This window comes from Mastigoproctus giganteus, chromosome 14 (assembly GCF_048544385.1).
Source record: "Mastigoproctus giganteus isolate SK-2022 chromosome 14, ASM4854438v1, whole genome shotgun sequence".
NCBI classification, from domain to species: Eukaryota; Metazoa; Arthropoda; class Arachnida; order Uropygi; family Thelyphonidae; genus Mastigoproctus; species Mastigoproctus giganteus.
In genome coordinates, this window is record NC_143588.1 from 108219742 (window position 1) to 108233417 (window position 13676).

At 38.3% G+C, this 13676-nt stretch overlaps 1 protein-coding gene across 4 annotated transcripts; it reads left to right on the top strand.

Annotated features, from left to right (window-relative positions):
• Positions 1-372: 372 nt before the first annotated feature.
• LOC150075522 (uncharacterized) lies at positions 373-13443 on the top strand. Of its 4 annotated transcripts, none has more exons than XM_090388771.1 (2): positions 373-460; positions 12296-13443. In XM_090388771.1, the coding sequence occupies exon 2, from the start codon at positions 12425-12427 to the stop codon at positions 13337-13339; it is 915 nt and encodes a 304-aa protein (XP_090244897.1). In that variant the 5' UTR covers positions 373-460; positions 12296-12424; the 3' UTR covers positions 13340-13443. The 4 variants fall into 4 exon arrangements, with proteins under 4 accessions (XP_090244897.1, XP_090244896.1, XP_090244895.1 ...); XM_090388770.1 differs by lacking the exon at positions 373-460 and adding an exon at positions 755-888; XM_090388769.1 differs by lacking the exon at positions 373-460 and adding an exon at positions 755-884.
• Positions 13444-13676: the final 233 nt, after the last annotated feature.

A 13676-nucleotide genomic window follows, 5' to 3' on the forward strand; every position in this document is an offset into this window, starting at 1 on the left:
ATACTTTAAAACTAATATCATTAAAACATAAAAAAACATGAAGAACCCTCTAATCCATTAAGAGACTAAGGTATTTTGTTACTTCCCTCTATTATTTCCCATTTTGTTACTAATGGAAGTAACAAAATGCCTTAGTCTCTTAATATTTTAGAGGATTCTTATTTTTTTTTTATGTTTTAATAATATTAGTTTTAAAGTATTAAAGGTATGGATTCACTATATATCTATTTGGTCCCTAAGCAGTTCAATTGTGTTTAAAATACGAACGTTTTGTATTCTCTCGCTCAAGATTGGGGTGGTGATTTGATGTATTTTGGGTCGGGCTTGGGTTTCGCGGATTCCGTGGTTCATTGAATCACTGATCTTGTCTACAAGAGAGTGGAATACTTGTAATCGATTTGTATAGTTATTCAACTACGGAGAGTGTCAGCACCGAAGTGTTCTGTAAGACATCATAGAGGTAATTCTTCCATTTCTTAAACTAATTTACTTATAACTTAGAACTTATAAATTATTTAAGGGCAAAGGCCTCATGCTACGAGGTAGAATGACTAACATGTAGGTTTGTGCAAAAGCATCATTTTAACGTAGCCATCTACCAAAGTAGTTAAATGAATTAATTAAATTGGCGTCGTTTTGGTTATACAGTACCTCATATTGTGAACGTAGAACTAATTGAGCCAACGTTGCTCTGTTATCTATTAAATAAATGAAGTGAATAAATTCATGAAAGAGGGCGCTGCTATGTGGAGGATGTACTTTTTTGCCCTGCGAGTTTGAGTGGTGTACTGATTATGGTTCTCTTCGGTTACCACGTGATTTCGGCTCAATATCACATTTAATATCTTTTCTTCTACTACAGGCGGATGCTTAAAACTAGTATGGTAGGTGTGTGCGGTGTTTCGATTATGTTTGTTCTTTGTTCAGTAAAAGGATTTGGTTAAATTTGGAATATGGCGTACATCCCATGGATCTTTGCGATAAGCAGTGAAGAGCTTACCCCTTCTGGTACTACTTTATTAAAAAGGGGTTAAAATTTAGAGACGGGTGCACCCTCCAAAATGGCGGCGAGGAGAGGAGGAGGAAAGCAGTGATTGACTGGTTTGACTCCGCCCATTCTGCGTTCTCTACCGCAGGCGGATGTCACGTGACATAATAATATGTTGGAGCTAAAAATGAAAGGCAATTTTTCCAAAAACAAGTAAAAAAAATTCACACTACAAACCCGATTTTTCTCTCCCGTACGTTACTAGACGATTTCATGATACACGTCAACAACAGAAATGTTTTTTTTTTTTGCATTAGGATGAACTGTCGGATTTCTGTCTGTAACATGATTTCTGATTGGAAATGTACAGATTTTTAGTTCTTACATAGAAGTGCTATATAGACTTCATATATGAAAATACAGTACATTCAAAAAACAGTTTTTTTAGTATAACCAGATAAAGTGAAAACTGGTTTACATATCATTGCTAAAACAAGAATAAAATTTTAACCACACAAATATAATCCAGCATTACATCTGGTGAGTATGGGCTTGGCACACCCAGGGTCCTGAGCTGGATATCACCATTCTTCTCTTTCTTGGTGATTCCCTTCTCTCTCTCTCTCTCTCTCTGTCTCTCAGGGTAATTCGAATTTTTTTTTAGCTGGTGCACCATAAGCCTCAGGCTTCCTTGCACTATATGGCTAATAATAATAATAATATTGGTACTTTTAAATTATCCACATGTTATTAGTACATAATTTTAAAAAAATTCTTCAATTGTGAATGAATTCAGAAGGTCTAAAAATACAGGATGAGAGACGTCTTTTCTTTCAAATAACCCCAAAAAAATGTGCAAGACCTTGGAGGCCAGTCAGTGAGCCCATGGCAACCATTTGTTGGAGAATTTTTTGTTGAGAAATTCACTTGTGGTGAGAGATTCTGCTGGAACACTATCCTCCATAAAATAGTGTAGACCTCTCTGGCATTGGACACCTTTTCATCTGTAGCTTTAAAAAATTATTTTAAAATATCAATACAAATTTCATTGTGAATGTTAAACACAAAATAACCCCAGGGGGCTCACATCTGGTGAGTATGGGCTTGGCACACCCAGGGTCCTGAGTGGATATCATCATTCTTCTCTTTCTTGGTGAATCCCTTCTATTTTTGACACTCTCTCTCTCACTCACTCACTCACTCACACACACACAGGGTAACTCAGCATAAGCCTCAGGCTTCCTTGCTCCATATGGCTAATAATAATAATAATATTTTTAACATATCTTAAAATTTGCTCTTCCATATTTCAAAGCAGGTAGATTTAATCTGTCTGCCTATCGTCCGTATATCTTTACACTGAAAGAACAGAATCCATGGGATAACTGGTTCCTGGGGAATTCAATGCTATCGCCCCCTCTCGCTAGTGGATGAACCCAATGCTTGGCAGGTATATAGGTACACTGCATCACTGCATTCACGTAGACGATAATTCAATGTCAGTATGGATAAACATCATGAGTTAACTGACTTTGAAAGAGGGATGATAGTGAGTGCCTGATGCATGGGTCACTCTATCATGGAAGTGATACAGAAATTGCACTATACCCCATTCAACAGTATTGAGAGTGTATCGAGAATATGCCATTATTTCCGGAATAACATCTCATTGTGGAATGTGGTGCAGCAAGCATGGATTGAAATACCTGTGGAACGCTTTCGTGAACTAGTGGACTCAATGCCTTGCTACGTGACTGCCCTTATCTGGGCGAAAGGTGGGCCTTCCTGTTGCTAGGTGAGTATCCCATAATTTCTGTCCACTCTGTGTACATCTGCTCAATACATGATTGCTTGGCTTCCAGATTTGCTAAAAAAAAACGTTTCCAGCAAATTAGCTTTCAGAATTAGTAAGACAAGGAAGCTTGTATCTTTTTTGCTGTTGACTTATTCATGGTGCATGTAATGAGCAAAGTCTGCCTTGTTGCAGACTGTAGGTGCATGGACCACAGCTTGCATACTATTGATATAAAGCCTTTTCCTGCTGTTAGGGTAGGCATATTTCTGTAGTGACCGTTCCCTCAAAAAGAATAGCATAACCAGTCATTCCAAAAAAATTTATATTCCTATCCACAAACAACTGTTGCACGTAAAAGACTGCTGTACAAATTGGAGCAGTGTGGTGTTAAGAGCAAGTTGCTCTATGAATAAAGGGATGGTTGAGTGGGAGAAGACAAGAGAGTGGTAATCAATGGACATTGCTCTTTGTGGACTAATATTATTAGTGAAGTCTCCCAGGGCCCATTTTTGTTTTCTATATATATATCAGTGATGAAGAAGGCATATCAACATTGGTGTGCTGGAGCCAGCTCGCACAATCTGATTGTTAAATTTTCAACAATTTTGCGAGCCGTTTGTTAAACCGACAATGACTACAAACTGTAGAATGATATGCACTTCAATCCACAATGGCTAGTGGCATTTGGGTGATAAGCTTGTATATGGTGACCCGGAAAATCCAGTAGCTACTAAGTTGTTAGAAATTTTCTTAAAATTTTCATTTGGCACTGTTTAAATCATTGATTGCAATTATCACTCCACAATGCAATATCTTAAATAAAACAAGTTAACCATTTAAAAATATTTTTAGATAAAATTTATTCTATTTATCACCACTAATAAAAATCAAACCGAGCTGGAAACTGTAGCTAAAGAACTTGAAATTGAAATTATTAAAATTGGTCGAGTACTGGTACCATGATGGGTGGCATGTAGTTTACGAGCTGCTACTGCTGGATGGCATGCATATCCTGTGTTATATATGCATTATTCAAGTTCTTATTCTGGTCTAGCAAAGAGATTAGCTAACATTCATTTTTTGCAAGACCTTGCTTTAATGATAAGACATTCTTGAAGAATTTTCATTACTTTCAACTGCACTTCAATTAAGATCAACTAACATTCAGAAAGCACAAAAATTAATCAAACGCACAATAAGAGCTTTGGAAAATTTAAAGGTTGGTACTGGAAAAATGAATCTCAAGTTGAAGATTTGATTTGATTAAATCAAATAAGTTTAAAGATATTCCATTTAATAAAAATAATAAATTCAATGCTCTTCTTAGAATACATTACTAGAAAATATAATTCAACAAATGAATTTGTCTTTTATCAGAGAGAAATAATAATGAAAACATTTTAAGTTGTCAGATGAACTAATGATACATATGGCAGAGAAGAAAAATGCATGGGATACATACAAATTAACACGTGACACAGAAGCCTATGATAGATACAAGTTGATCTGAAACCAAGATACAAAGGAGGTTAGGCAGGCGAAGGCAGATTACGAGATATCTTTGGCAAGGGATGCAAAGAAAAACAGCAAAGAGTTCTTTATTTATGTAAACTCTAGAAGGAAGGGGATGAATCAGATTGGTCCACTTGATATCGATGGGTCAACTGTTGATGATCCTGCTCAGGTAACTAACAAACTAAATGAATATTTTGCATCGACATTCACACATGAGGAGTTATTCAGCCGGGGGAATGCCAGAGGTGTATTCAACTCTGGCAGTAAGCTAGAGAATCTTGTAATAACTGAGAGTAAAGTGGAGGAGAAATTGTTGAAGATAAACACAAGAAAGGCACCTGGGGTGGATGGGATCTATCCAGTTATATTAAAGGAGGCAGCAAAGGAAGTAAGCAAACCCTTAGCCATAATTATGAGAGCTTTCTTGGACTCAGGGAGGTACCCATAGACTGGAGATGTGCAAATGTGACCCCAAACCACAAAGGAGGATCAAAGGCTGACACACGTAATTATAGACCTGTGAGTTTAACTTCTGTTCCCAGAAAATTAATGGAGGCACTGGTTAAAGAAACACTGCAGGATCATCTAGACAAGACTTCAGTTATAGCTCGGACACAGCATGGTTTTGTTAAGGGGAAGTCTTGCCTGACCAATTTGATTGGATACTATGATGCAGTCACAAAACAACTGGATGCCGGGAATAACTTTGATATTATATACTTGCATCTTAGAAAGGCTTTTGATACTGTTGCACATGGAAGACTGCTGCACAAATTGGAGCAGTGTAGCATTGGAGGCATATTGCTGCTATGGATAAAGGGGTGGTTGAGGGGGAGAAGACAGAGAGTGGTAATCAATGGACACTGCTCATTGGGGACTAATGTTATTAGTGGATCCTCACGGTTCAGTATTGGGTCCATTATTGTTTTCTGTATTTATAAATGATATTGATGATGGTATATCAAGCTTAATGTCCAAGTTTGCAGACGATACGAAGGTTGGCAGGGTTGTCAAGGACACTACTGACACTATGCTGCTGCAACAGGATCTGGAAAGGTTGAGCAGATGGGCTGAGAGGTGGCAAATGAAGTTTAACATTGACAAATGTAAAGTACTACATATGGGAAACAGCAACCGCAGAGCAATGTATCAACTCATTCACACATGAGGAGTTATTCAGCGAGGGGAATGCCAGAGGTGTATTCAACTCTAGCAGTATGCTAGAGAATCTTGTAATAACTGAGAGCAAAGTGGAGGAGAAATTGTTGAAGATAAACACAAGAAAGGCACCTGGGGTGGATGGGATCTATCCAGTTATATTAAAGGAGGCAGCAAAGGAGGTAAGCAAACCCTTAGCCATAATTATGAGAGCTTCCTTGGACTCAGGGGAGGTACCCATTGACTGGAGATGTGCAAATGTGACCCCAATTCACAAAGGGGGATCAAAGGCTGACACAAGTAATTATAGACCTGTGAGTTTAACTTCTGTTCCCGGAAAATTAATGGAGGCACTGGTGAAAGAAGCACTGCAGGATCATCTAGACAAGACTTCAGTTATAGCTAGGACACAGCATGGTTTTGTTAAGGGGAAGTCTTGCCTGACCAATTTGATTGGATACTATGATGCAGTCACAAAAGAACTGGATGCAGGGAATAACTTTGATATTATATACTTGGATCTTAGAAAGGCTTTTGATACTGTTGCACATGGAAGACTGCTGCACAAATTGGAGCAGTGTGGCATTGGAGGCAAGTTGCTGCTATGGATAAAGGGGTGGTTGAGGGGGAGAAGACAGAGAGTGGTAATCAATGGACACTGCTCATCGTGGACTAATGTTATTAGTGGAGTCCCTCAGGGTTCAGTATTGGGGCCTTTATTGTTTTCTGTATTTATAAATGATATTGATGATGGTATATCAGGCTTAATGTCCAAGTTTGCAGACGATACAAAGGTTGGCAGGGTTGTCAAGGACACTACTGACACTATGCTGCTGCAACAGGATTTGGAAAGGTTGAGCAGATGGGCTGAGAGGTGGCAAATGAAGTTTAACATTGACAAATGTAAAGTACTACATATGGGAAACAGCAACCGCAGAGCAATGTATCAACTCATTCACACATGAGGAGTTATTCAGCGAGGGGAATGCCAGAGGTGTATTCAACTCTAGCAGTATGCTAGAGAATCTTGTAATAACTGAGAGCAAAGTGGAGGAGAAATTGTTGAAGATAAACACAAGAAAGGCACCTGGGGTGGATGGGATCTATCCAGTTATATTAAAGGAGGCAGCAAAGGAGGTAAGCAAACCCTTAGCCATAATTATGAGAGCTTCCTTGGACTCAGGGGAGGTACCCATTGACTGGAGATGTGCAAATGTGACCCCAATTCACAAAGGGGGATCAAAGGCTGACACAAGTAATTATAGACCTGTGAGTTTAACTTCTGTTCCCGGAAAATTAATGGAGGCACTGGTGAAAGAAGCACTGCAGGATCATCTAGACAAGACTTCAGTTATAGCTAGGACACAGCATGGTTTTGTTAAGGGGAAGTCTTGCCTGACCAATTTGATTGGATACTATGATGCAGTCACAAAAGAACTGGATGCAGGGAATAACTTTGATATTATATACTTGGATCTTAGAAAGGCTTTTGATACTGTTGCACATGGAAGACTGCTGCACAAATTGGAGCAGTGTGGCATTGGAGGCAAGTTGCTGCTATGGATAAAGGGGTGGTTGAGGGGGAGAAGACAGAGAGTGGTAATCAATGGACACTGCTCATCGTGGACTAATGTTATTAGTGGAGTCCCTCAGGGTTCAGTATTGGGGCCTTTATTGTTTTCTGTATTTATAAATGATATTGATGATGGTATATCAGGCTTAATGTCCAAGTTTGCAGACGATACAAAGGTTGGCAGGGTTGTCAAGGACACTACTGACACTATGCTGCTGCAACAGGATTTGGAAAGGTTGAGCAGATGGGCTTCGAGGTGGCAAATGAAGTTTAACATTGACAAATGTAAAGTACTACATATGGGAAACAGCAACCCCAGAGCAACGTATCAACTCTGTGGTACTACACTGACAGTGGTAGAGAATGAAAGGGACCTGGGGGTGGTGGTGCAGGTAGATATGAAGTTCTCTGAGCAGTGCAGACGAGCTGCAAGAGTAGCTCATGGTGTATTGTCAATGATATATAGAAATTTTTCTAGCAGGGATAAGGAGGTGATTATTCCCTTGTATAAGGCAATGGTCAGGCCACACCTAGAGTACTGTATACAGGCCTGGAGGCCTCATTTCAGGAAGGATGTAGAGCTGCTGGAACGAGTACAGAGAAGGGCAACTAGATTGGTGAATGGGACAAAGGGGTTCTCTTACGAAGAAAGGCTTAAGTTTTGCAAATTACAGTGTCTGGAAACTAGGCACCAGCGGGGTGATCTGATAGAGGTGTACAAAGCCTTGAATGGTTTGAGCATGCTCAATGCTGATGGGATTCTTCCTCTAGCTCAGAAAAATCACCTGAGAGGGCATAAATTCAAATTGAGGAAAGACAGATGTAGGATAGATGTGCGGAAATTTGCCTTTACCCAGCGGGTGGTTGGTGGGTGGAACAGACTTCCATCCCTTGTCGTGGAAGTTGATAGCCTAAATAAGTTTAAGGCTCAGCTGGACAGGTATTTCGAACGAACAGAGGGGTGAAGTGGAAGTGGTTATTTTTATTTATTTATGTTACTTTTTTTTTTTTTTTTTTTTTTTTTGGCTGATGCTGCATAAGCTTGCTTTCTTGCATCAAATGCCTCTACTAATGCTAATGCTAACTCTGTGGTACTACACTGACAGTGGTAGAGAATGAAAGGGACCCGGGGGTGGTTGTGCAGGCAGAGATGAAGTTCTCTGAGCATTGCAGACAGGCTGCAAGAGTAGCTCATGGTGTATTGTCAATGATATATAGGAATTTTTCTAGCAGGGATAAGGAGGTGATTATTCCCTTGTATAAGGCAATGGTCAGACCACATCTAGAGTACTGTATACAGGCCTGGAGGCCTCATTTCAAGAAGGATGTAGAGCTGCTGGAACGAGTACAGAGAAGGGCAACAAGATTAGTGAATGGAACAAAGGGGTGCTCTTACGAAGAAAGGCTTAAGTTTTGCAAATTACAGTGTCTGGAGACTAGGCACCAGCGAGGTGATCTGATAGAGGTGTATAAAGTCTTGAATGGTTTGAGCATGCTCAATGCTGATGGGATTCTTCCTCTTGCTCAGAATAATCACCTGAGAGGGCATAAATTCAAATTGAGGAAAGACAGATGTAGGATAAATGTGCAGAAATTTGCCTTTAGCCAGCGGGTGGTTGGTTGGTGGAACAGACTTCCATCCCTTGTCGTGGAAGTTGATAGCCTAAATAAGTTTAAGGCTCAGCTGGACAGGTATTTCGAATGAACGGATGGGTGAAGTTGGAAGTGGTTATTTTTTTATTTATTTATTTATTTATTTTTTTTTTGGCTGATGCTGCATAAGCTTGCTTTCTTGCATCAAATGCCTCTGCTAATGCTAATGCTAAAGTTGTTTTGATTTATTAGAACCATCTATTTGGCCTTATGAAGAACTAACTTCACCATGGATATCTGGTTAATAAAAAATTGTACCATTTAAGTGAAATTTTAAAATATGAAATTGATTTGAACAATTTTTGGGATTTTGTATTTAATTATGTAGAATCAAAAAATGTTTCAAGTATTCAAAAATCTAAAAAGATAGGTAGCATTATTGCAATGAGTAGTGTTGAAGCTGAAAGAGGTTTCAGTTTAATGAACATAATTTGTACTTGGGTGAGAAGTAGTTTAACAATAGATCACATATTGGATTTAATGACGATAATTTTATTGGGAGAAGAGTTAGTAGATTGGGATGCAACTCCATGTTTTGTCAAATCATGGTTGAATTGCAACCATAGATTGACTATGGATACAAGAGCTCGGCAAAAGTCAACGAAAACATTTTGTGAGAATCAATTGACTAAATATGGAAATTACAATAAAAAATTGAAGATTTTATTATCGTTTGAAATTTTGTATTACTAATTGTTATAAATCAATAAAACTTAAAATAGTTTTGTTTTGTTTTGTTTTTTTAGCTAGCCGGTTAAAATTTTACCAGCACACTCTTGCATATCACGCTTGATGTCCAAGTTTGCAGATGATACAAAGGCTGTCCAAGTGGTTAATGACAGGAATGACTGTATGCTACTGCAACAGAATCTAGAAAAGTTAGGTGATGGGCTGAGAAATGGCAACTGAACTTTAACATTAATAAATGCAAAGTACTGCATATGGGTAGCAGTAACTCCAGAGTAACGTACCAACTGTATGATACTACACTCAGGCTGCCAGGACAGTTCATGGGGTTTTGTCAATGATATACAGGAATTTTGCTAGCAGGGATGAGGAGGTGATTATCTCATTGTATAAGACAATGGTCAGGTGCCATCTTGAGTACTGCATACAGGTCTGGAGGCCTCATGTTAGGAAAGATGTTGAGCTGCTAGAATAAGTACAGAGAAGGGCAACAAGATTGGAGAGTGGAACAATGGGGTGTTCTTACCAAGGAAGCATCTGGAGACTAAGCACCTGTGAGGTTATCTGATTGAGGCATTTAAGGCTCAGACCACATAAGAAGAGGCACAAATTCAAACTAAGGAAGAACGGCTGCAGAATAGATGGTGGAAGGCTTGCCTTTAACCAGTGGGTGGTTGATTGCTGGAACAAACTTACATCTGTTGTTGTTGTGGACGTTGATAGTTTAAATAAATTCAAGGCAGAACTAGACAAACTATTGGAGAGAATGAATAGGTGCCATAATTATGTCATAATTAGCCATAATTATGAGAGCTTCTTTGGACTCAGGGGAGGTACCCATGGACTGGAGATGTCAAATGCGACCCCAATTCACAAAATAGAATCAAAGGCTGACACAAGTAATTATAGACCTGTTAGTTTAACTTCTGTTCCAGGAAAATTAATGGAGGCACTGGTTAAAGAAGCACTGCAGGATCATCTAGACAGGACTTCAGTTATAGCTCGTACACAGCATGGTTTTGTTAAGGGAAAGTCTTGCCTGACCAATTTGATTGGATACAATGATGCAGTCACAAAAGAACTGGATTCAGGGAATAACTTTGATATTATTTATTTGGATCTTAGAAAGGCTTTTGATACTGTTGCACAAATGGGAGCAGTGTGGCATTGGAGGCAAATTGCTGCTATGGATAAAGGAATGGTCGAGGGGGAGAAGACAGAGAATGGTAATCAATGGACACTGCTCATCGTGGACTAATGTTATTAGTGGAGTCCCTCGGGGTTCAGTGTTGGGTCCATTATTGTTTTCTATATTTATAAATGATATTGATGATGGTATATCAAGCTTAATGACCAAGTTTGCAGAGTTGTTAAGGTAAAATTAAAGTCCAAGTTGGCAGGGTTGTTAAGGACACTACTGACGCTATGCTGCTGCAACAGGATCTGGAAAGGTTGAGCAGATGGGCTGAGAGGTGGCAAATGAAGTTTAAGATTTACAAATGTAAAGTACTACATATGAGAAACAGTAACCCCAGAGCAACATATCAACTCTATGGTACTACACTGACAGTGGCAGAGAATGAAAAGGACCTGGGGATAATTGTGCAGGCAGATATGAAGTTCTCGGACATTGCAGATAGGCTGCAAGAGTAGCTCATGGTGTCTTGTCAATGATGTACAGGAATTTTTCTAGCAGGGATAAGGAGGTGATTATTCCCTTGTATAAGGCAATGGTCAGGCCACACCTTGACTACTGTATACAGGTCTGGAGGCCTCATTTCAAGAAGGATGTAGAGCTGCTGGAACGAGTACAGAGAAGGGCAACAAGATTAGTGAATTGAACAAAGGGTTGCTCTTAGGAAGAAAGGCTTAAGTTTTGCAAATTACAGTGGCGGGAGACTAGGCACCGGCGAGGTGATCTGATAGAGGTATATAAAGCTTTGAATGGTTTGAGCATGCTTAATGCGGATGGGATTCTTTCTCTTGCTCAGAATAATCACCTGAGAGGGCATAAATTCAAATTGAGGAAAGACATGTAGGATAGATGTGCGTGCGGAAATTTGCCTTTAGCCAGCGGGTAGTTGGTTGGCGGAACAGACTTCCATCCCTTGTTGTGGAAGTTGATAGTCTAAATAAATTTAAGTCTCAGCTGGACAGGTATTTCGAAAGAACAGACGGGTGAAATGGGAGTGGTTTTTTTTTTTTTTTTTTTTTGGCTGATGCTGCATAAGCTTGCTTTCTTGCAGCATGTGCCTCTGCTAATGCTAAAAGGTGTGTTTTTTTTGGCCGATGCTGTATAAGCTTGCATCATTTTTCACAGCTAACTGCCTCAGGAGCATTGAATTCACTTTAAATTTGTACATGTAGTTTATCATGTGCACAGTACATACGATTTTATTGTGTTAATATTACTGTTCAGTTCAAAAATGATTTCATTAATTCAAATACTTTTGATTGGGAAAATTTTCATAAGTCATTTGGATATTCTCAGCAGATGTTTTAGTTCAGGCAATGACTTTTGAGGTTTGCTATGTGTGGAACTTTATTGACTTACTCAGCATTTTCTGTAGTGCTGTTTAAAACTTTGTCTACGACTTCTAAGAAGATCAAATATCTTCCAGTTACTTTCAGATTGCTTAATTTTTTTGCAAATTCTTGGTTTAGCAGATAGTGAAGTAGAGTCAATGTTTTGGCAGTTCTCTATAAATAAGCATCACAATATAAAGTTTGTATAGAAGTTTTACTATTAAAGTTCTTTTTGCTTTATCTAATCACTGCATCTATAAATTAATGGGAGTCTGTAAACAAAAGATTTAATAATATTCAGTTTAAAAAGTATAAAGTACCTTATGACTCACCTGTATATCTTCCTTGTGTGAGCTTTGTATAATCATTTCATCTCTTCTCCTCTATTTATATTTTTCAGATTCAGCAAGGAAAATAAACCATTTTTACTATCCAGTTAAATATGGAAAAGAGAAGCAAACAGGGAATAAAGATAACTACTGGCAAGTAACAATTATCAGCAGTTTCAGCTCAAATTAACAATCTAAAAATGTCTGTTATTGAAAATGGGACTGATGTGTTTCAAGAAAAAACTACGCCACACAAAATAAGAGAATCACAAGAAAATTCAGGGCTTCAGGTTAAAATTCTATATCCGTTTTCAAAAGCTAATTTGATTGACACAGGAAGAGAAGACTGCATTGCACTTTCAGAATCAAGTAACTCAAGAACCCAAGTAACCAAAGAACCTAAGAATGTAACCAATGTAACCAAAAAAAAAAAGCCTCGTTTAAAAGTCTCTTGCAAAATTTGTGGCAAGACATTGGCACACTCACGTCGTCTAAAACTACATTTAAGAATTCATACTCAGGAGAAACCCTTCCTTTGTGAAATATGTAGCAAGGCATTTTCAAGAAACGATACACTTAAAACACACTTATTAATTCACACTCCTCAGGAGAAACTGTTCTGTTGTGAAATATGCGGGAAGGCATTTTCAACATCAACTAGTCTAAGACAACATTTAAAAGTGCATACTCAAGAGAAATTGTTCTGTTGTGAAGTATGTGGCAAATCATTTGCAAGATCGGATTACCTGAAGGGACATTTAATTGTTCATTCTGAGGAAAAACCCTTTGCTTGTGAAATATGTGGTAAGGTATTTTCACGATCCAGATGTCTGAAAGATCATTTAGTTGTTCATACTCAGGAGAAACGTTTCCCTTGTAAAATATGTGGGAGGCCATTTTCCCAATTAAGTGGCATGAAACAACATTTATATGTTCACACTCAGGAGAAACCTCATGCTTGTAAAATATGTGGCAAAGCATTTTCACACACAGGCTCTCTGAAAAGACATTTATTAATTCACGCTGTACGGAAACCATTTCCTTGTGAAAAATGTGACAAGGCATTTTCAAGATCAGACAGTCTGAAAAAACATTTATTAGCTCACTCTGAATAGAGATCCTTTCCTTGTGAAATATGTTGGAAGATTATTTCTGAAATGAGGTAGTTAAAAAACTAAATAATAAATAATTTTCTTACAAACCAATGGAAGACCATTCTTATGTTGAATGTGTAAACTGCATAGAAAACATTCACACTTATTACAAGTGGACAGATTGAACAACAACAGTTTTAAACTTAATGTCACAGTCCTGAATTAGAATATGACAAGAGCTGACTGTGGATATTATATTTTATTTTAAAGGAATTCTCACCAGACACTGCTTTAGAATGTAAGTATTTTTTACAAACAGAAAAAATTGTTACCTTAATTGAATTGCCGTGTTGCTAAC